Raw genomic sequence first — 21,545 nt, forward strand, 5'->3', positions numbered from 1 at the left:
TTCTGTTTTTGAACCCTTCACTGACACGATGGGTCGGAATGACAAATTTTCAGTCCCCTTATGCACTTTAGGGATCCCACAAAAGCTGGGCATATTCGGGTGCTTGACCTGTAAATAATCATACTCCTTCTCGTTTATAACACCCTGAAACAATGCATCTAATAAAAATAAATCAATCTTTTTGTATGCCCTATTAACCTCGTTTATTGACACTCTAGTGTATACAGCCTCTTCATCCAAAAGCTTTGTCATTGCGGCCAAGTAGTCAGTCTTACACGTCATAACCATCCCACCCCCTTTGTCTGGTTTCATACACCTCACCTTATCTGATCCCCCTAATTCTTTTAAAACCAATCTTTCCCCTTCAATCAGGTTATCTTGCCAACAATGTTTTGTTGCACAAATTCTTCTGAATTCATATTCTACTATCAAACACTAAAAGAGCCCCATTGTGTGGTGGAACAAAGGTGCTCGTCCTTTTTAAAGGCACTACTGTCATACAACCACTTCCATCATAATCGGAAAAATTCTTCTGTTGAAAGTATAACTGAAGATCAAGTCTTCTCAAAACAATTTAAAATCCATTAAGACTTGAGCCACATCCAACCTATAATTCGGGACAAACTTAATCCCTTTACTAAATAAACCAAAATAACTATCACCAATTTCTAAATCAGTGTAGTTGTAAATAATGAAACCATTTTTGGTCAAAGTAGAACATTGCAAAATAGAATTAGATTCAATCCCCCAATCCTGAAAGGAAGCCCGGCTGTCCTTCTCTGGAGGCGGTCAGGGGTCGCTTGGCTTTATACCCAAACGCCTGGCTAAACATTACACTGGACTCTTGGGTAAAAAGCATCATTGCCAGAGGTTACTACATTCCCTTTACAAAACTCTCCCCCATGTGTACAAGTATTCCAGACATTCCACCCAGTCTGAGAAAGCTAGCAGCCATAGAAATTCAAAACCTGCTAGACAAAAGATTCATCCAGCCAGTCCCGGCAGACCAGATAGGATCCGGAACTTACTCAAGGTTCTTTTTAGTTCCAAAGAAAACAGGGGACTGGAGGCCCATATTAGACCTCAGCAAACTCAACACCTTTGTCAAGAAGGAAAGGTTCCGGATGGTAATGCTTCGTTTGATATTTCCGTTCCTAGAAACGGGCGATTGGATGTGCTCTATAGATCTCAAGGATGCTTACTTCCACATCAAAATGGCCAGATCATCCAGAGATCACCTGTGTTTCCGGCTGGGGGCCAGTCATTACCAATTCAGAGCCCTGCCCTTTGGTCTCATCACAGCCCCCAGAGTGTTCACCAAATGTATGGCAGTGGTCACGGCTCACCTGAGACGTTTAGGATTCCGGGTGTTTCCATATCTGGACGATTGACTCCTCACCGCCACCTCCAGGCTTCAACTAATCCAAGCAAGAGACTACACTATCAACCTTTGTTCCCAGTTGGGCATAACCTTAAACTTCGAATAATCTGCGTTATCGCCCTCACAGCGTATTACCTTTATAGGAGCAGAGGTAGACACCATCAATTCAAGGATCAGGTTGCCTCATGCAAGAATCGTATCTCTAAAAAGTCAATTGTCCAGTCTGTTGACCCAGAACAAAGCTCCTGCTTCCCAGATACTGAAGCTATTAGGCACAATGGCAGCCATGCTGATAGCAGTCCCGTTAGGGCGCATGCACATGTGGATACTCCAGTGGCTACTCTTCGCACAATGGTCTTACCAACAACTACCCATGTCACACGAGATTCTATTAACAAAGCTTTGCAAGAAGGATCTGATCTCAATTGGTGGCAGGTGCCCGGTCTGGTGGACCTCAGCCATAAACAAACTCTACAACAAGAGGAGAAAGCTACTACATGACAGAGCAAAATCCCTAAAAGGGAAGGCATCTCTGATCAATACTAGCAAAAAACTATGATCACTCATAAAATCATCCAAGGCCAACTTTGAGAGAAAAATCGCTAATGACACAAAAGACCATCATAAGGCCTTCTTTAGCTATGTTAGAAACCTGGCTGGAAACTCCCAGATATGCTCAGAATTAGTCCAAAATGATAAAAAAATCACTGAACCCACAGACATTGCCAACATACTGGCAGACAGGTTCAGTGCAAATTTCTCCCTCCCTCCCCACAAAAGGAGAAATATCTATCCCACCAGAGTCTAGCCTCCCAAACATCTCAGATGCCCAGGCGAGAGCTGCTCTCTCTAAAGCAAAAAACACAGCATCAATGGGACCGGACGGTGTCCCCGGCTGTGTGCTACATGAACTCAATGAGGAACTAAACCCACACATAAGGCTGCTGTTTAATCTTAGCCTTAATACAGGATACGTACCCAAAGAATGGCGTACGGCAACTGTGGTCCCACTCCACAAAGGCGGTGCTTCTACGGACCCTGGAAATTACCGCCCCATAAGCTTGACGAGCCTTGTCTGCAAAGCTATGGAGAGGATCATAATGGAACTCATAAATAAAGACATTGGGGACCTACAGACACTGGATCCTACCCAATTTGACTTTGTCAAGGGCAGATCCTGCCTCTTGAACTTGGTCGACTTTTTCGAAACAGTCACTAAGGCCATTGATGAGGGTAAGGCAGTTCACACAGCCTACCTTGACCTAGCAAAAGCGTTCGACACAATACCCCACTCGGGCATCATAGAAAAGCTCACCAGCTTAGATGTAAACCCATATGTCACAAGATGGGTTGCAAACTGGATCAAGGACAGAACACACAGGGTTAGAGTTGCTGGTGCCATGTCAGACTCTAAGCCGGTCACGAGCGGTGTCCCACAGGGCTCAGTCCTGGGCCCCCTCTTGTTCGGTATTTATTTTTCTGAAGTGCAGGCAAACATAGGGGGATTGTGGCTGACAAAGTTTGCAGATGACTGCCAACTGGGCACCATAATTGCCACTCCATCAGACACAGACATCCTCCAGAGAGGTCTCATAGAAATGGATAACTGGTGCCAGAGCCATGGCCTTAAGCTAAATGCCAAAAAATGTATAGTCATACCCTTTGGGAAAAACAAGGTAACCCCTAATTACCACATAGGTGGTAATCCATTAAACACGGAAGAAGTTATCAGGGACCTGGGGACCCAAGTTGACAGTAACCTCTCTTTTGACACTCACATTGCCAAAGTGGTTAGGAAGACCTTCTACATTGCCCACCTGATCATGAAGGGATTCACATCCAGATCAGGAGAGGTCATTGTACCCCTGTACTCTTCACTTATTAGACCAATGATTGAGTACAACGCCCCATTCGGAATGTACCTTACCTGACACCTGCAGCAGCTGGAAAGACCCCAAAAGTTCCTCACCAAAAGGATAAAGGGGCTCAAACATATGTCATACGATGCCCGACTGAAGAAACTCCAGCTCTATTCAGTCGCATACCTTCTGCGCAGAGGTGATCTGTGCCTGACATACAAGGCCATGTCCAACCCGGAATTAATGGACATGCTCCACCTCAAAAAATCCAAATCCACCAGAGCCACGAGAGCAAGAGACTTAAACCTCAACACGGATATAAATAGGATGTGCTTGAGGGACAGATTCATCACCCAGAGACTCCCTACACTATGGAACAGAATCCCAGTCCATGTGAGGCAGAGCCCCTCACTGACTCTGTTCAAGAGAAATCTTGACGAGTGGATGGGAGATCGTAGGTTTACCCTGGGAATCATCTCTGTGTCACTGCTGGACAGAGGCACAGCAAACTAATGGGTATAGTATTCTCATCCTAAGGGGTGGTGAAAGCCACACACACTCTGGCTAGGCTTATAAATGCCCTAGGGCAGATAGCCTAGTATGAACCTATGAACAGCGATCAATTAGTAGTCTGACGTCCCCTTGTTCCTCCCCAGCCCACAGCCACATTGACCACGGATGCTTCCCTGATAGGGTGGGGGGGTGCTATTTCAGGGAAAGACTGTCCAAGGTACTTGGTCAAGCATGGAACCACATTTGCATATAAATGTCCTGGAGCTGAGAGCGGTGTTCCTGGCGTTGCAATACTTTCACGACTGTCTTCCTCCAGGGACAATTGCAATTCAGGTGGACAACATGTCAGTAGTCTGGTACATCAACAAGCAAGGGGGAACCAGATCATATCCCTTATGCCGAGAGGCCCTAAGAATTTGGCAATGGGCTGTATCCACCAGACGCTTTCTAATAGCAACGTACATCCAGGGGTCATCCAACGTGATAGCGGACAAACTGAGCAGGGCCATCCTGTTGCCTCACGAGTGGTCCCTCAAACAACAGGTGGCAGACAAGATTTTCCGCAGATGGGGCCAGCCTTGCTGTGATCTGTTTGCATCTCCGATGAATGCCAAATGCAGCAGCTACTTTGCCCTTTATCCCCCACTGGGGAGCAACCCGAGGGACGCGCTCGTACACGATTGGCCCCCGGGCCTCCTATACGCCTTCCCGCCAATTCCCAAATTTATACAGAAAGCCAAAAGTCTGGGAAGGACTGTGATTTTGTTAGCCCCGTCTTGGCCTCGTCAGATTTGGTTCCCCTTCCTACAGAAGTATCGAGTGGAAGAACCATGGATTCTGGACCCAGTGCCAGATCTTCTGACTCATTCGTTGGGAGTTCTTCATCCCTCCCTCATCTCCCTAAAACTTACAGCTTGGCTGCTCCAATTCCCATATTAGCCAGGTCTCAAGATTTGTCAACCGCGGTCCAACATATTATAGTTTCCTCTCATAAACTGTCTACCAGGAAGCTATATAACAGCAAATGGAAACAATTTGTTCACTGGGCTTCTCATCATGACATTGACCCTTATGTGGCACCTATTCATACCATCTTAGAGTTCTTGTCGTCTTTGTTCTATGATGGCACAGCTGCTGCCACCATAAGAGTTCAATTGGCTGCTATTTCCAATTTTCATGTAAGGTTTAACGGGTCTAACATCATGTCCCACAGACTATGTAAGGCCTTTTTGAAAGGGACCCACCATCTCAGATTGTTGAGAGGTGATCAATGCCTGGTATACAAGGTGTTCTTGGATCCAACTCTGATGGGCCCTTTTTATATCCACTAAATGAATAACCTCAGAATTATTGAATCTAGCTAAAGATTTAAACTTTGCTGGTGACAAATAGGACGTGTTGGAGGGACAGGTATGTGACTTAAAGAATTCCCGTTCAGTGGAACAGGCTTCTCATCCATGTAAACAGAATTTTCCCTAACTCTAGTCAAGAGAAACCTGGAACAGTGGATGGGGAAGTGGGAAATATACCCTGGGTTTAGCAACCATGTCTGCAATGGACAGAGGCAGCTTGTAAATCTCGTCTTAGCTTACATATACTCCTTAAAATAACCTCTAAGGCACTTATATTTATGGGATACATTTGGGACACTTGGCCAGGCTTAGAAAGGTTGCAGTGGTAGTTAGCCTAGTATATATATATATATATATATATATATATATATATCTGTATATATATCTATCTATATATGTGTGTGTGTGTGTGTGTGTGTATATATATATAATATATATATGTATATATATATATATATATATATATATATATATATATGAGGCTATATACCCTATTAGTTTCTTAGATGTATGCAGTCTTCAACATAATCAGCAGGGGTTCATAGGCAGAAACAGCCACTGATGAAATCTAAGCCATCTTGGTGTCTGAATTACAGGTGAACTAGACTGGAACATACTAATAGATGTGGTCTGTTATGGTTAATCAGGGTCTTTGATGTGGTCTGTTACAGGCAGCTGTTAGGAAAAACAGAGTTGGTGTATAAGCCTGAGGTTACAGAGCAATATTTTTGTGGACAGTGATGGCTGTGGTTAGAATGAGAATTTGCAGGTAAGATTAAGTAGCTGCAATTAGTGGGTATAAGAGGGAGGTGAGAGTAGAACTGGAATCTCTTGATGGCATAAAAGTGCAACAGTATAGGACTGAGGAGTGTAGTGCAAATCTGTGGGCAGACACAGGCTGAAAAAGAAGGCAGAATGATGGGAGCTGAGATTCACAGCAGACAAGTGCAAATGTCAAAATTTCGGTCCCAACAACCCTAGAGTAAAATGGCAATGAATATAACTTGTGGTGACAGAGCAAAAGGATCTAGAAAGTGGATTACACCTGACTTAAACCACTAGGAACAGCATGAGAGGACAGTGTCAGCAGACAGAATGCTGGTATGTGTCCTCAGGGAGGTATTCAGGAACAGAGAGTATAGTACACTTCTGGGCCCTAGTCAGGTGCCATCACTAGTATTGAGTGTTTTTTGAGGCCCTGGATGGAGAGACCTCTGTTGTCTAGCAAGATTTCAGAGGAAAGCCATAAGAAGGGTATGTGGTGTGAAGGAGAAAGGGTCGAACCAAATAGAGGAACTAGAGCTCTTCTTATTGGACACCTGAAAGGGGGGGAGGCATGAGTTTTTCACTGTTGTACGTCTTCAATTTGGCAAGATCCTTTTGTGGCATGTGATCGGGTCACATTGAGCTGGAATGAGTGAGTAGAAGGGAAAAGCATAGGTAGCAATTTGTAGGGACTAGTTACTCCCTGGAACTGCTAAAGTATCTCTTCATGGAGGGGGTAGTGATTTAACCCATGGAGTGGACTGCCCTGATTAGTGACATGAAAAGGAAACCATGGAGTCCTAGAGTAGGATATTGGACAAATGGAGATAAGCTGAGAAGAGGTGAGTGGAAAATAAATACCTGTTGAAAGCACTTAAATTTGCCTCTTTATCAGACCCTTTACAGTGTCTTTAATCAGTCAGATGTAATGTCAAATGTGTTGCATAATGTTTTCTTTTCAAGCTGTTCTCTGTTCATTTGGCAGGCTGGCATTGCAGTACAAAGAGTCCCTTGCTAACAAAGACAAGATCTTGAAGGAGATTGAGATCAAAAAGGAGTACCTGAGCAGCCTGCAGCCACGTCTTCAAAACATCATGCAGGTAACACGATTGCTTCTACCACAATATGGTAGCATGTTCTTCTACACCTCTGTAACATCACGTAGGTAACATGTAATCTGATGATGTAGAGGTTTATCTGCAAGAATTAATGGGATTTGATACCTCCACCATTAAGACTGCTTGGTATGTAAACTTTCCCAGGTTCTGATTCTGTTTCTGGATTCTTACAATGTTCTTGCCTCTTCTATGCTTTCCTGCTCTGCTGTGAAAGTTTATCATCCACAATGGAAATGTGCCCAGAATGCAGGCTAGCATTCTGATGATTATCAGAATTTTTTCTTTTTGAAACACATTTTTGAGGGGAAAGAAGGAGGTAATTGGGAACATATTTTCTGGGATTACAGTGAATTGGTGAATTTTAAGGATTCCCTGTGGGAGGCCTTGTTGGAGTTGCTGGGTGGGCAGATTGGTCTGTCGAGGGAGTTAATTGTACTGAGCTATGATGCAGAATCGGAATTGCCTAGATATGGTAATGCCTTGCTGTGTCTAATAATGGTGTCTGCCAAAAAAGCAATTACTAGAAAATGGAAATCAAAATCTCAACCAACTATACTAGATATAGTGAATATAGTAACAGAGATAAAACATCTGGAATTGAGATCTTTAGAAAAGGATAGGAGCAAACTACTTACGAAAAATTGGGAATTGTGGGAACAGTACATACAAGGGGGAATTGAGGTTTAAAAGGCGACAGGACTTAAATGAGCTATGTTTGATTGAAAAAGATTGGGTAGATTATGATGTAAAATGTTTGCAACTGGGAGTGTGTCAGTATGGTTTGTGATGTAAAATGCTTGCAACTTGGATTGTGTCAGTTTGGTTAATTTTCATTTATATAAACGAATAATTGCCTGCGTAGTGAGTGATGGTTTAATAAAGATGTTTCTTGTTTTAAAAAAGTAGAAATTGAATAATTTATGTAATGTTGCTTAGGTTATATGATGTGTAGCAGTATATGTGAAGTATAATGTACAGTTTGATTACTTTTGTATGAATGTAAATTTGTTTGTCACAAGTGATAAGTAAAGGTGTTTGAAAAAAAAACTTTTATTGAGCAGACAGTGAGTGAACAACATCTGAGTAAAACTCACATATATTCATACTATTTCCAGTGATGACAGCATGAGGCTGCTATCCATCCATGCTGCAGCAGTCCAGCTTACACTGACATATTTATTTTCCATCATCATCTTACCATCTTTTACCATGTAATCATGCACGTCATTGTTACAGGTAGTGTTGCCTTTTATCTATGTATAAAATCCTCCGATTCTTTTCCACTTTTACTCTTTCTGTAATACACACAACAAAATATAGTCAACAACATTACTAGTAGGCCGCCTCTCTTTAAAATCCGTTAGGTCTACAAAAGTAAACACTTTCTACACTCACACATTACCTTTTTACATGTAAACATTATGAACATCTCTAGTTGCACTAAACTAGCCAAATAAGTTTGATTACTAACTTCACTTTAACTAATCTTTGCATAGTCTGAAAATGCCAGTTTTTCAAACATCTACACATACCGTAATAAACTTTCTGCAGTGTCATCTGCAAAAAAAATGTCATGAACAACATCACCACAATGCTAGGTGATGTCAAGAGTCAACAGGGCATTTCATTGTATACAGAAACACAACATTTTCAAGCACTATGCCTGTTGCCCAAACATTTTAATAATAGCATCCACCAATTATTACATGTTTTCATAACATTAACTACTATAATATGTTGTAGACTTAATAGATCCAAATAATGGGCCAGATCAGTGTCTTACTTTACTTTACCAGACAATCTCTTTTACAGTGTGTTACGCTCATTATGTTGTATGTATATTTTTTGCAAACTTGTTATTAAACTCAAGTCATTGTAGTCAGTCATGTTAGTGTATCACCCAGGTTTATTAGGCAGGCAAACCTCTGTTAAGAAATAAACTCTGTACGCTTCAGGACACTTGATGCTCATTGAAGTTGCTTACCATCTTTTACCATGTAATCATGCACGTCATTGTTACAGGTAGTGTTGCCTTTTATCTATGTATAAAATCCTCCGATTCTTTTCCACTTTTACTCTTTCTGTAATACACACAACAAAATATAGTCAACAACATTACTAGTAGGCCGCCTCTCTTTAAAATCCGTTAGTTCTACAAAAGTAAACACTTTCTACACTCACACATTACCTTTTTACATGTAAACATTAGGAACATCTCTGGTTGCACTAAACTAGCCAAATAAGTTTGATTGCTAACTTCACTTTAACTAATCTTTGCATAGTCTGAAAATGCCAGTTTTTCAAACATCTACACATATCGTAATAAACTTTCTGCGGTGTCATCTGCAAAAAAAATGTCATGAACAGCATCACCACAATGCTAGGTGATGTCAAGAGTCAACAGGGCATTTCATTGTATACAGAAACATATTTTCAAGCACTATGCCTGTTGTCCAAACATTTTAATAATAGCATCCACCAATTATTACATGTTTTCATAACATTAACTACTATAATATGTTGTAGACTTAATAGATCCAAATAATGGGTGAGATCAGTGTCTTACTTTACTTTACCAGACAATCTCTTTTACAGTGTGTTACGCTCATTATGTTGTATGTATATTTTTTGCAAACTTGTTATTAAACTCAAGTCATTGTAGTCAGTCATGTTAGTGTATCACCCAGGTTTATTAGGCAGGCAAACCTCTGTTAAGAAATAAACTCTGTACGCTTCAGGACACTTGATGCTCATTGAAGTTGCCATTTCTTTTGGATGCTTTGTTTGCTTTGTAGGATAAATATAAATAAATATATTATTTAGAAGCTAAAACCACTTACTAGGGATATGTTTGCTGTTGAAATTGGTGACCTCAGTTAACTGTGTGTTTTTAGAAAATAAAACCTCCTATAAAACTGCACTTAATAAAATAAAGTCAGTGAGTAAGGATGTTGTGATTTGGTCGATAAGTAGCAAAGTAATGTGAATGAATCTGGGTACTGTGAAGGTTAAGTTAATTAGTGGAATAATGCATTGCTTTTTACTAGTGAGAATCATAAAAACCTCAGACTGAATATTGTTGAAGTACCCTGTAGTTGAGAGGCTATATGATTTAAGTTGGTAAGCTTAACTGGCTTGTTTGATGTAAACATGAATTAGGTACTAATAGTAAAACAGAGTTGTCTGCATGACCAGTTGGAAGCCATTGCACCAGCCAGATGGCTGTTGTAAGTGGGACAATAAAGCTGTTGGAGCAGATGGGGCAGAATTTAACTGAAATAGAAGACAAGAAAGTAGAATTTAAGGTTGTATGGTGTTCTGGAGAATGAAGTAAAGATTAACTTGATGGAATATATGAACGGAAAAAAAACAAGATGACAGTATGGCTGAATTTGTGAAAACCTTCCTGGAAATTGTAAAGGTGAAGTGGTTGCCACTACTACAGACTAACGTTTTGAGTATAGAAAACAAATGCTGTCATGATAATTTTTCAGTTTTTGTGAAAAAGTAAGAATACTGCGAAAGCTATGGCAACCATTAAGAATGTCTGTAGTGATGATACCTGTTTATGGAAAGCAATTGCTTTGAGGTGACATTAAAACATCATTTGCATTTTGTAGATGTGATATGAGAATTTAAACAGAGAAGACACACGTTGACTGTCATTCCCAACCATTTTGAAGGTGGTTTGGGATGATAAAATGCTGATCTGGATGTCTAGGTGAAACTATTTGAAAAATAAGAGAAAAACCTGAGAGAGTAAGTCTAACTCAAACACAGATGAAAGTGTTAGTAGGATTGTTAAATTAGAATCGGATATTCTGGGAAAGGTAGACAATGTGTGAGGAAATTGGATACCCTGGGAAAAGTAGAGGATGTGTGGGAAGTAAGAAAAATATGTATACTTCCCGCCACAGGAGCAACATGGCTCTGTAAACTGAAAAGTTCTCCATTGTAGTATGACCCTACGGCATATTAGGGATATACTGTATTAAAAGCAAGGTTAAAAAAATATCCATGGAGTGTGTGTGTGTGTGTGTGTGTGTGTGTGTGTGTGTGTGTGTGTGTGTGTGTGTGTGTGTGTGTGTCTGTGTGTGTGTGTGTGTGTCTGTGTGTAACGGCTAAAACGGCCTGAACATGAGTTAAGTCTTTGTGTGGGACATTCAGGTCTTTAAGCCCTGATTTTTTTTTTTAAATAATGGTTATAACGGTACATCGATTAGGCGTAATATTGCTTAATAATACTATTCATTAATCAGGTAAGTCTACCAGACACAGTCCCTATTCGGGGTCACCTGGGAGCAATGCCTGGTTAACTGACTTGCTTAATGTTAAACAGTAGGCAAATGATAGGGATCAAACCATGTACCAACAGGAATGACTATATATTCTGAACCTTATTGGTGTGTAAGTAACCATATTTAGGTTCCAAATAGTATTCTGAAATGTTAACCATAGAGGCACTAATAGCAGCAATATACATGAATATTTGTAATGGCGACTGTGGTGTCTGAGCAGTATGTACTCTTTTGTGGAAAACAGAACAATGCTAAAAAGCCACAAAGTAACACCACCAGAGTAAATGAACAAGTAAACATAGCTGGAGAGTGACCATGCAGTGGTTTGTACGAACTTTGCCTGACTGGAAAGCAGATGGTAGCTTGAGTTGGCATATGGAGATGCAGGCTTTTGGCAAGCACCATACATTTAACATCTTTTTGCATATTGTAAACACCTGCTATCCACTGTCCAGTCACCTGGACATTCATTGGTTTATTGAAAAGAAAGTCTACGACAGTAGGAGATTGGAGGACGTAGCACGCAAAGGTACACAAATAAAGGCATAAAGGAAAAGTAAGTGTGGAGGAGGCAGGATGCTTCCTCTTCTTCCTCCTACTCTTCTTCTCATTTCTTCATCCCCCCCCACCAAATGTTGTATATGTAGAGAGACGGGGTTATGGAAAGGGTGATGGGGGAAACTGAAGTGGAAGGGTGGATAAGTGTGGTAAATGGGGTCACACAGGCATACTAACTGGTGGATGTGCACATACTGAGATGGAGAGATAGGGGCTGTACAAAGACAGAGGGTGGACAAATGGTGATGGGAAGGAGTGGACAGCCCACAATGGGTGGTTTGTGGTGCAGTAGGATGGGATACACTAGGCTGGGAATAGGTTGGGCTACAGGCAGCATGATGGTTGATGACTAGCACAAAAGGATGTCCATGGGACCAATCAGATGGCTGTGATGGAGCAGAGAGGCTGGTGGCAGGGGCCACACCATCCTCTTATGGTGTAATCACAGCATGCTGACTAGTAGTATGCATCTGCAGTACACTCTCTTAGTGACATGGGAGCAATTATTCAATGATCTATTATCATGTCCGGTAGCTCATCCATCTGCTGAACTGACTGCACCTGTGATATGTTGACATATTCATGACCTGCAGAGGAGAGACACACTTTGGGAATGTGATATTAGTGAAGATGTCCTACAAATGCAGCACCAGTAAGGTGATCTGTGTTGACACCACTCTGAAGATCTTCAACAGTGAGAAGCAGAAGTTATGCAGGGACTCCTTGGATGGTATAGTAATTGTTTGACATTGCTGCTGGTTTTCAAAGCAAAATTAAAAACTTTTTTTTTTAAATCATTCAGAACAATGTTTCCACTAATAGATACCAGGCCATACCAGGTAGTGGAGTGCTATGGGAGGAGGCTGTGTTTGTGCTGTGCCTGGTATTCATGTTCCACTGTTGCAGTAATATCTACATGGGTTTTCATACTGAGGTAGCCCTTGTACTGCCCGAGTACCAGAGATTGAACTCACTCCTCCTGCCTTGGCGGGTGCCCTGCACCTAACGGCAGGACATCTGGATGTAAGAGGGTCTTCACAAAGTGCCTAGCACCAGTAATTGCATTTTGCAGACAAAGAAACATCCAAATTTATCCTTACCTGGATGACTGTCTAATTCAGGCAGAAAACAAGGACACACTTCTAAAACATCTGGCATTTGTAAAAAGACTTCTAACTTGTCTAGGTACACCATAAACGAAAATAAATCACAACTGGTACCCTTTTATATAGTTACATTCCTGAGTGCGAGCTTGAATACAACTGCCCAGATGACTTACCTTACGCCAGAAAAACAAATTCAATTGACTTACTTCAAACCAGTGGCCACAAAAACCCAGCTTATCTGCAAGACAAATTCCAAATTCTGCAGGCGTTGGGGTTCATGGCTTTCTGCATTCTAATAATTCCATATGCAAGACTGCATATAAGGAAACTTCAGTGGTACCCAAAAAGCTTATGGAGTCAACATTGTCACAGCTTGGAAACAATGATTCCTATCATTCCTTGCCTGCAGCAACAGTTCCTATGGTGGGCAGAGGCCTGCCACCAAAACAAGGGACCGTCATTCATTCCACCCCCTGCCACCCAAACCCTGTCTACAGATGCATCAGATTATGCTTGGGGGGGGGGGGGCGCATCTGGCAGGGAGATGCATTCAGGGCCAATGGAGCCCAAATCAAATGCACCTACATATCAACCAGAAAAAGATGCTAGCTGTACAGAATGCTCTGACAGCCTTCAAAGACTATCTTCATCCAGGACAACTACTGATAAAGACAGACAACACCACAGTCATGTGGTACATAAACAAGCAGGGGAGTACCCATTCCTACCCCCCTTTGTAGACTAGTCATGGCTTTGTGGAACACGACCTTGACTTATCAAATACATCTACAGGCTCAATTCCTGCCAGGAAAGCAAAGTGCTGTGGCAGATGAACTAAGCAGAAATCTTATAGACCCACATGAATGTTAAAGGGATCCACAAATCTTGACACGCAAATGGGGGAACCCAGACATATATCTTTTTGCCTTATCCCAAAACTATCAGTTGGCCAAATTCTGCACAAGAATGCATCACAAAACAGCTTGGAAAGTGGATGCTCTATCCTTCAGGTGGAAAAACCTGTCAGTCTATGCCTTTTCCCCTCTGCCTCTGCTTTCCAAGGTCTTACTAAAAGTCGGACAGGAAAAAACAAAAATGATTCTGATTGCTCCAGACTGGCCTTGCCAACACTGGTACCCGCTCTTATGCAATATGTCACACCTTCCTCCGTGGTACCTGCCTCAGACACTTTATCTGCTGTCTCAGCAGAACTATCAAATTCTGCACACTCTACTCCAAACTCTGAATCTTGCAACATGGCTAATCAACTAATTTCACCAATTACATCTCTCAGCAAACTTGTGATGGATGTCATTTTGGAGGCTAGAAGGTCTAGTACTAGAAAATGTATGCTGACAAATGGAAAAGTTTATGTGCCTGAAACCAAGCACAAGGAATAAGCACAGCAATGCCCAATATTCCTCAGATTCTGCAATATTTAACTGAAATGCTTCACAAGGGCCTATCTTTTTCTTCCATAAAAATCCATGCCTCTGCCATTTCAGCTCATTACAACACAGAGCCTCCCCTCTTTTCACATCCCCTGCTAAAGCAGTACCTCAGAGGGGCCAAAAATTTAAGACCTCCCAGAAGAAAACCAAGCCCTGCATGGGGGACCTCAATTTTGTGTTGGAAAAACTCACTCTACCTCTTTTTGAGCCAGCTGCTACTGCAGACCTAAAATTTCTCTCTTGGAAGACAGCTTTTCTTTTAGCAGTCACTTCAGGTAAAAGGATTTCAGAACTACAGGCTCTCATGGCAGTGGAGCCTTCTATTATCTTTTACCTGGACAGGGTGGCTCTCAGGACCAATCCATCCTTTATGCCTAAAGTGGTATCTAGTGTGGCTCTTAATCAGACCAATCATCTGCCAACCTTCTTCCCAAATCCACAGAACAAAGGTGAGCGGGATTCTGCATTCATTGGATGTACACAAACAACTAAGATTCTAATTAAACAGGACAAAATCTCTAAGAAAATCCTGAGCAATTACTGGTGGCATTTGCTGCAGGGGCAGAGGGGAAGGCTATTTCAAAGCAGACTATTTCAAAATGGATAAGCCATTGTATTTGTTTCTGCTACATGCACCATGGTAAACCTGTCTCCAAGGGGATCAGATCCCATTCCACCAGGGCTGCATCTCCTTCTGCAGCCTTTCTCAGAGGGGTTCCTACCAGAGACATTCTAGAAGCTGTTACCTGGAGCTCAGTTCATATGTTCACCAAACATTACCATTTACCTCTCTTCTCTAAATCCAGAGCAGGCTTTGCCACTGCTATCCTGCAAGGCCTTATAGTTGCTCCTAATGCTGTATAATTCCATCCTCCCAACCACAGCTTTGGGATTCTACCCAAATGTAATGACTGCAGCAGTGAAACATGAAGAACATAGTACAGTTGTGTACACTTACCGTAAATGTAGATGTTAGAGTGTATTCACTGTTGCAGTCCTGGTTACCCATCCTCCAGCCCCCTGCTTTTCTCTTACTATACCTCTTCTTTCTTTTACTATGCTTAAAAGCCTTTTTGGTGTATTTTGCTCCCCATTCTGGGGGCACCTGACATCTGGGGCAAGAAAAACTGATGAAAATGGTGTCAGCTGCATGTTTTATACCCCCGACGACCTGACGTCATGGAAGAAGGGACAGCAACCGACGTAGGACCCAAGACTTTGTTAATCAGGCCGACTGAGGGCAACCTGCCAGCAGATTACTCAAATGTAATGACTGCAGCAGTGAATACACCCGAACATCTACATTTATGGTAAGTGTACACAACTGTACTATCTTAATGCACTAGGGCTTCTTCTGTTTTCGACCCCTCTTGTAAGTGCAGGGAGAGAATCATCCGAAACTTGTGAGGGTGGTAGATGTCACGGCTTCGTCATTGGCCAGGTCATCCAGTCTTGATTGTCAAAGGGCAGGAGACTCCTCATTCCCTTTTGACAACTAAGGGAGTGTTGGAAACCAATGTCGAGTACTCTCTAGAGTCCAACATGCCCTCTAGAACCTCCACATCTGCACAAGGTGAAGGACAAGGGTTGTTGGTGGAGTACAAGGTTGCTCTGCAAGCCCTGGCTTCTGACTCTTGTCCTAGGTCTTCAGTAACTTTCAAGGGGTTGTCAGTTGACCTTGTGCAGGCCACTGTTGTCTGCTCTTGGCCTGGTCCCAGTACCTCCAACACCCCACCCAGGACCCAGCCTAAGGCCAAACCAAAAAGGATTCTTCCTGGCATGTCATGGTCTATGCCTTCAAGCTCACAACTCCCACAGGCCTACCAGCAGGACCTGCCAAGACTAAGAGAATTTGCTTCCAGTTTTAGCTTCCAGACTGCATAACTAATCTGTTTCTGGGAAAAAGAGGTATTTCCCCTCCAGGAATCCTCAGATTTTTAGTATTCAGATGAGTATGAGTTGGCTTATGTAAACCAGTTATCTGAAGTTTTAAATGCCGATTCTGACTATGACTTGCTAGCCTCAGTCTCAAGCTGTGGACTTCACCTTTGGGGAAACACTTCATAAAATGAAGGAGTATTTCCACTGGGAAACTCAGGATTACCGTCAGTGTAAGCAGAAGGTAAGAGATTATTTTAAGCTCCCAGAGCGTAAGCCTTTGTCCATTCCTCCAGTTCTAGAAGTAATGGATGATGATATTTTGGACTTATCCCTGCAACCTGACTCCCAACCTCTTGTCCTAGGAAGCCAGACAATTTCTAGATTTCCATAAACACTATTTCAAGAGTTGTACTGCTGGTCTGAAGTGGTGACGTAAGTTCCTAAAGGAACTAAAGGGAACACTTGTGGGAATCCATTGCTAAATGATAAGGAGGAAGGACCCTTGATCGATTTGGCAAAAGTCTATATTTCTGTCCCCCAGCTATGTAAACTCTCAATTGCCAGTTCCATATAGTTAAGTACCTGGAATGGAGCATATGAAAGAAAAACTGGAGTGGGTGGAAGATGGAGCTGTCTTCAAAGAATTGCTGGATGTCTGCAGTTCTGTTGCTTAAGCATCAAGCAGAGTGGTTGCCTCAGGATCTGTTATCCGCTGACATGCCTGGTTAAAAAGAACAGTCCCGTCCAGACCATGTTAAGTCTGAGATTCTAGATGCTCCTCTAGATGAGACCTTATCTTCTGCCTTGGGTCCAAATAATATCTTAAAAATAGAGGTGAAGGCTAAATGTATGCAGACTGTTAAGGATTTTATGCAGGTACAACTACCCAGGTATAGTAAAAACTATCCCTATCCCACTAAGTTGTGGTCCTTTCCTCCCTGTCACCACAGCAAAAGAGGGAAAGGGGTTAGAAGGTGTATAGCACTGAGGCAACGTAAAAGATGGAAATCGGAACCTACTTCTAGGCCTAGTGAATCACATTCCCAGGGGACTAGCAGGGAGCAGCCTTGACTCAGCGAGTCACTCCCTGTTCCCTCTCTCTCAAGTCTCATCCCAACAACCCCTATCCCTTTCTTCCAGACCTTCTCCTTCCTTCAACACTAGGAGGAAGGCTGTCTCTCTTTTACAATGAATGGACCAAAATTAACCCAAGACATAGAGATGCTAAGCATTATCAAAGCAGGCTTCACTGTTTTGCCTCTCTTCCAAAGCCTGCAGGCATTCCTACTGGCCCTCCAAAGCAAGTAAAAGAATCTTTGATCCAGGTGGGACCATAGCAGGGCCCCATAGAAAAGGTACACTGCTAAGGAGGGGGAAAAGGAGTATTCAAGATTCTTCTTTTCCAAGAAAGGAGGGAACTTGGAGCCCCATACTAGACATTTTAAAAGGTAAACAGATTTCTTCTGTCACCCAAGTTCAAAATGCTTACGTTACAAAAGCTTCTGCCTATACTTTCTCCTCAGGTCTACATGTCACCTTGATCTAAAATATGCTTGCCTTCATATTCCCATTGCAAAGTTCTGCAGAAAATATCTGCATTTCAAAGCAGGTAGAAATTATTATCAATTCTCTGCTCTTTGCTTTTTCTGCTGCGCCCAGAGTATTCACCAAGTGTCTAGCTCCAGTAATAGCATACAGCAGGACCAAGCAAATTCAGATCTACCCTTACCTAAACTACTGCCTGATAAGAGGAGATTCCATGGAGGATCTTCTTTCTGCCCTGTGCCTATGACCATTTTCTCTGCCCCAGGCTATACTTTATGCTTTCCTCTCTGAGGAGAATGTCACTTTTGCGACAAACTACTTCCAGTCTTTTCTTACCCTCACAGTAATCCCAGCATAGGAGGTTTTCAGACTTCTGTTTGTACATGGCCTCATGTATCCTAATGATTCCCCTAGCCAGACTTCACGTCAGAAAGATGCAGTGGCATCTCAAAATGTTTCGAGCTAACACAGCAAATTTGTCAATCAAAAAATTGCACTTCTTCCCTGTATAAAAAGGGAACACCTGTGGTGGATCTCTACTTGCAGCCAGAACTTAGGAATACCATTCTGGACCGCACAACCATACCAGACTCTGAACACAGATGCCTCAGATGCACCCTGGGGGTGGGGACATTCCAACTGCCTCCGTGCTGAAGGAAAATATGATCAAAGCTTTTATTTAAAAAAAAAAAAGCTAAAGAAGATAATTGCTTCTTAAGGGCATCACATCCTTCAAGGGTATATAGAAACCAGGAACATTTATAGACAACACCAGAGTGATATGGTGCAAAAACAGATAGGGGGCACTCCACTCTTACCTTCTGCATAACCTTACCATGGCTTTGTGGGACACAGCCCAAGCCTTGGGTCTACACTTCTAGCCCACTACCTGTCGGGGGTAAAACAGTTCTTTAGCAGATCATCTCAGCAGGTCAGAAGTGAACTCTCACAACTGCACTCCGTACAAGAACATGTTCAGTTTCATTATGCCTGTCTTGGACTGTGAGAGAAATAGACCTTTTTGCTTAAAATCTAAACACTCTGCTGAAAAAAATTCTGTTCATTGGTTATACATCCCAATTCCTGGAGGACGGATGCCTTCTCCTTTCCACAGACAGGTCCATTTTTTAATGCATTCCCCCTCATCGCCAGAGTACCGTTGAAAATCTGAGTAAGGGACACAAGAGTGGTACTGATGGTACCTTTTCACTGAGGCAACATTTGATGTTCTTTGTGTTTCACTGCTGCAGTCATCAGATTTGGGTTATCTGCTTGCAGTAGCCCTCAGTCGGCCTGATTATCAAAGTCTTGGGTCCTGCGTCAGTTGCTGTCTCATCTTCCGTGACGTCAGGTAGTCAGGAGTATAAAGCATGCAGCTGACACCATTACATCAGTCTTTCTTGCCGTGCGGTGCCCGAAGCAGAAGCAGTTCGCAAGTGCCGGTCGGCTGGCTCCTGAAATTTTCGTTTTTGAGTTTCAGAACCGAAGTCTTCACCTAAAGCTAAGTACCCCACTGGGGCAAATTTTTCTTGCTCTTAACCAATGTCAGTAAAAGTCAGTAATTGTATTTCTTGTGGAAAGCAAATACCTCATAAAGATTTTCATTTGTACTGTATTCCTTGCCTAGGCCCTGACCATGACGTACCTCGCTGTCGGTTTTGTCTTATTTAAACCACAAACTATTCGTCGTCTCTACATTTTCGCTTCTAAATATTTTAGTACTCTGTTCAATTATCCAGATATGTCTTCGGTAAGCCACCCGACTACTGACATTCTGAACAAATGCAAAGATAAAGACAGAGACAGGCCACCTAGATCAAAAGCTGCCAACGATGCTTCTAAGCTAGTCGCCAGTTTGCCGGTACTCCGTGAGGTGCTTTCGCAGCCCCTGATACTTGCTACATCAGACTTGCAGGCCTCTACTGAGACCCATTCGGAGTCCAATATGCCGTAGATGCTTCAACTGTGGAACCAGCAAATGTCTCTACCTTGGATGGGTCCGGAGCCGCTGTGCAGGCACCAGCTTCTGAGGGTGTATTCAGGCCTACTGACTTGTATAACTGACGCCATCTTCTTCTTCAAGGCCTAAAGCTTGAACCATGCCTAGGAAACCGACGCCCAGACTGCATGGTCAGGCCTCTATGCCTAAAAAACAAATGATAAGAATGGCTGAAGACCTTATTACTTTAATCAGGGGAAGCCAACCTTCCCCCTCTGAGACCTAGGACTGAATTTGCTTTTGATACTTCTGACCAGGATTCTGAAATTTCTGTCTCCTCTGATGAGCAGGATTTACCCTTATCTACCTATGAGGATTCTGATGCAGAGGACTCTATTCCCTCTGCTTGTCCCCCAAGAGGATTTTTCTTTTGGTGAAACCTTGCATACTATTTGGGAGCTTTTTCACTGGGAAAGCCAGGATTACTCTGATTATAAAAAGAGGCTGAGATTTCTTACTCCTGCCCTAACACAAGTCTTTAGCTATCCCTTCTGTGCTGGACATTGTTGACTATGCCTTTTTGGAATCTAGCTTGGCCCCTGACTCTCTACCTCCTGCTCCCAGAAAACCTGATAGATATTACAGGGTTCCTGATTCTCACAAGTTCCTTTTTAAAAATCCTACTGCGGATCCTGAGACCATTTCACAGGGACCCAAGGGCATTATAGGTTCATAGATAGATACTAGGCTATCTGCCCTAGGGCATTTGTAAGCCTAGCCAGGGTGTATTTGGCTTCCACCTCCCTATTAGATTAGCCTACTGTGCCTCTGTAAAGTAGGTCACAGAAGGTACCCTTTTTAAGATTAGTTTACTGTGCCTCTGTCTAGCAGGGACACAGGAGAGATCCCAGGGGTGAATTTGCGATTTCCCATCCACGCATCCAAATTTTGCTTGAAGAGGGTCAGCGAGGGGCTATGTCTAACATGAATTGTGATTCTATTCCAGAATGAGGGGAGCCTCTGGGAAATGAATCTGTCCTTCCAGCATGTCCTATTTATTTTTGTGCTGAGGTTTAGGTCCCTGGAGCATGTAGCTCTTAGGGACTTGGATTTTTTGAGGTGGAGCATGTCCATTAATTCTGGGTTTGACATGGCTTTGTACGTCAGGCATAGATCGCCTCTGAGTAGGCAGTAAGCAACTGAGTAGAGCTGGAGTTTCTTTAGCCGAACTGCATAGGACATCTGTTTGTAGCCCATGATCCTCTTGGTGAGGTACTTTTGGGGTCTCTCCAGTTGCTGCAGGTGTCTGGTAAGGTACATCCAAAAAGGGGCATTGTATTCAATTATGGGCCTGATGAGTGATGAGTAGAGGGGCACAATGACCTCTCTTGATCTAGATGCGAACCCTTTCGTGATAAGGTGGGCTATATAGAAGGTCTTTCTAAGCACTTTGGCAATGTGATTATCAAAGGAGAGATTACTATCTACGCTGGTCCCCAAATCTCTAATTACTTCTTCCGTACTTAATTGATTACCACCTATGGGGTAATTTGTGGGCACCTTGTTTTTCCCAAAGGGGATGACTATGCACTTTTTAGCATTTAGCTTGAGGCCGTGGCTCTGGCACCAAGCATCCGTCTCTGTGAGACCCTTTTGGAGGATGCTTGTGTCAGCTGGAGATTTGATTATGGCCCCCAGTTTGCAGTCATCTGTGAACTTTGTCAGCCATAATCCCCCCGTGTTAGCCTGAACCTCAGAGAAGTATATACCGAACAAGAG

At 42.7% G+C, this 21,545-nt stretch overlaps 1 protein-coding gene across 2 annotated transcripts in view; it reads left to right on the plus strand.

The window, feature by feature from the left end:
• THOC5 (THO complex 5) overlaps positions 1 to 21,545 on the plus strand; it is a 1,209,707-nt gene that overhangs the window by 321,283 nt on the left and 866,879 nt on the right. For both annotated transcript variants that reach the window (XM_044068466.1, XM_044068467.1), the window contains one exon: positions 6,856 to 6,970. In XM_044068466.1, coding sequence (XP_043924401.1) covers positions 6,856 to 6,970 — 115 coding nt within the window. The remainder of the gene's footprint in view (positions 1 to 6,855; positions 6,971 to 21,545) is intronic.

This window comes from Protopterus annectens, chromosome 4.part0, assembly GCF_019279795.1.
Source record: "Protopterus annectens isolate FY-2018-M chromosome 4.part0, PAN1.0, whole genome shotgun sequence".
Taxonomy (NCBI): domain Eukaryota; kingdom Metazoa; phylum Chordata; order Ceratodontiformes; family Protopteridae; genus Protopterus; species Protopterus annectens.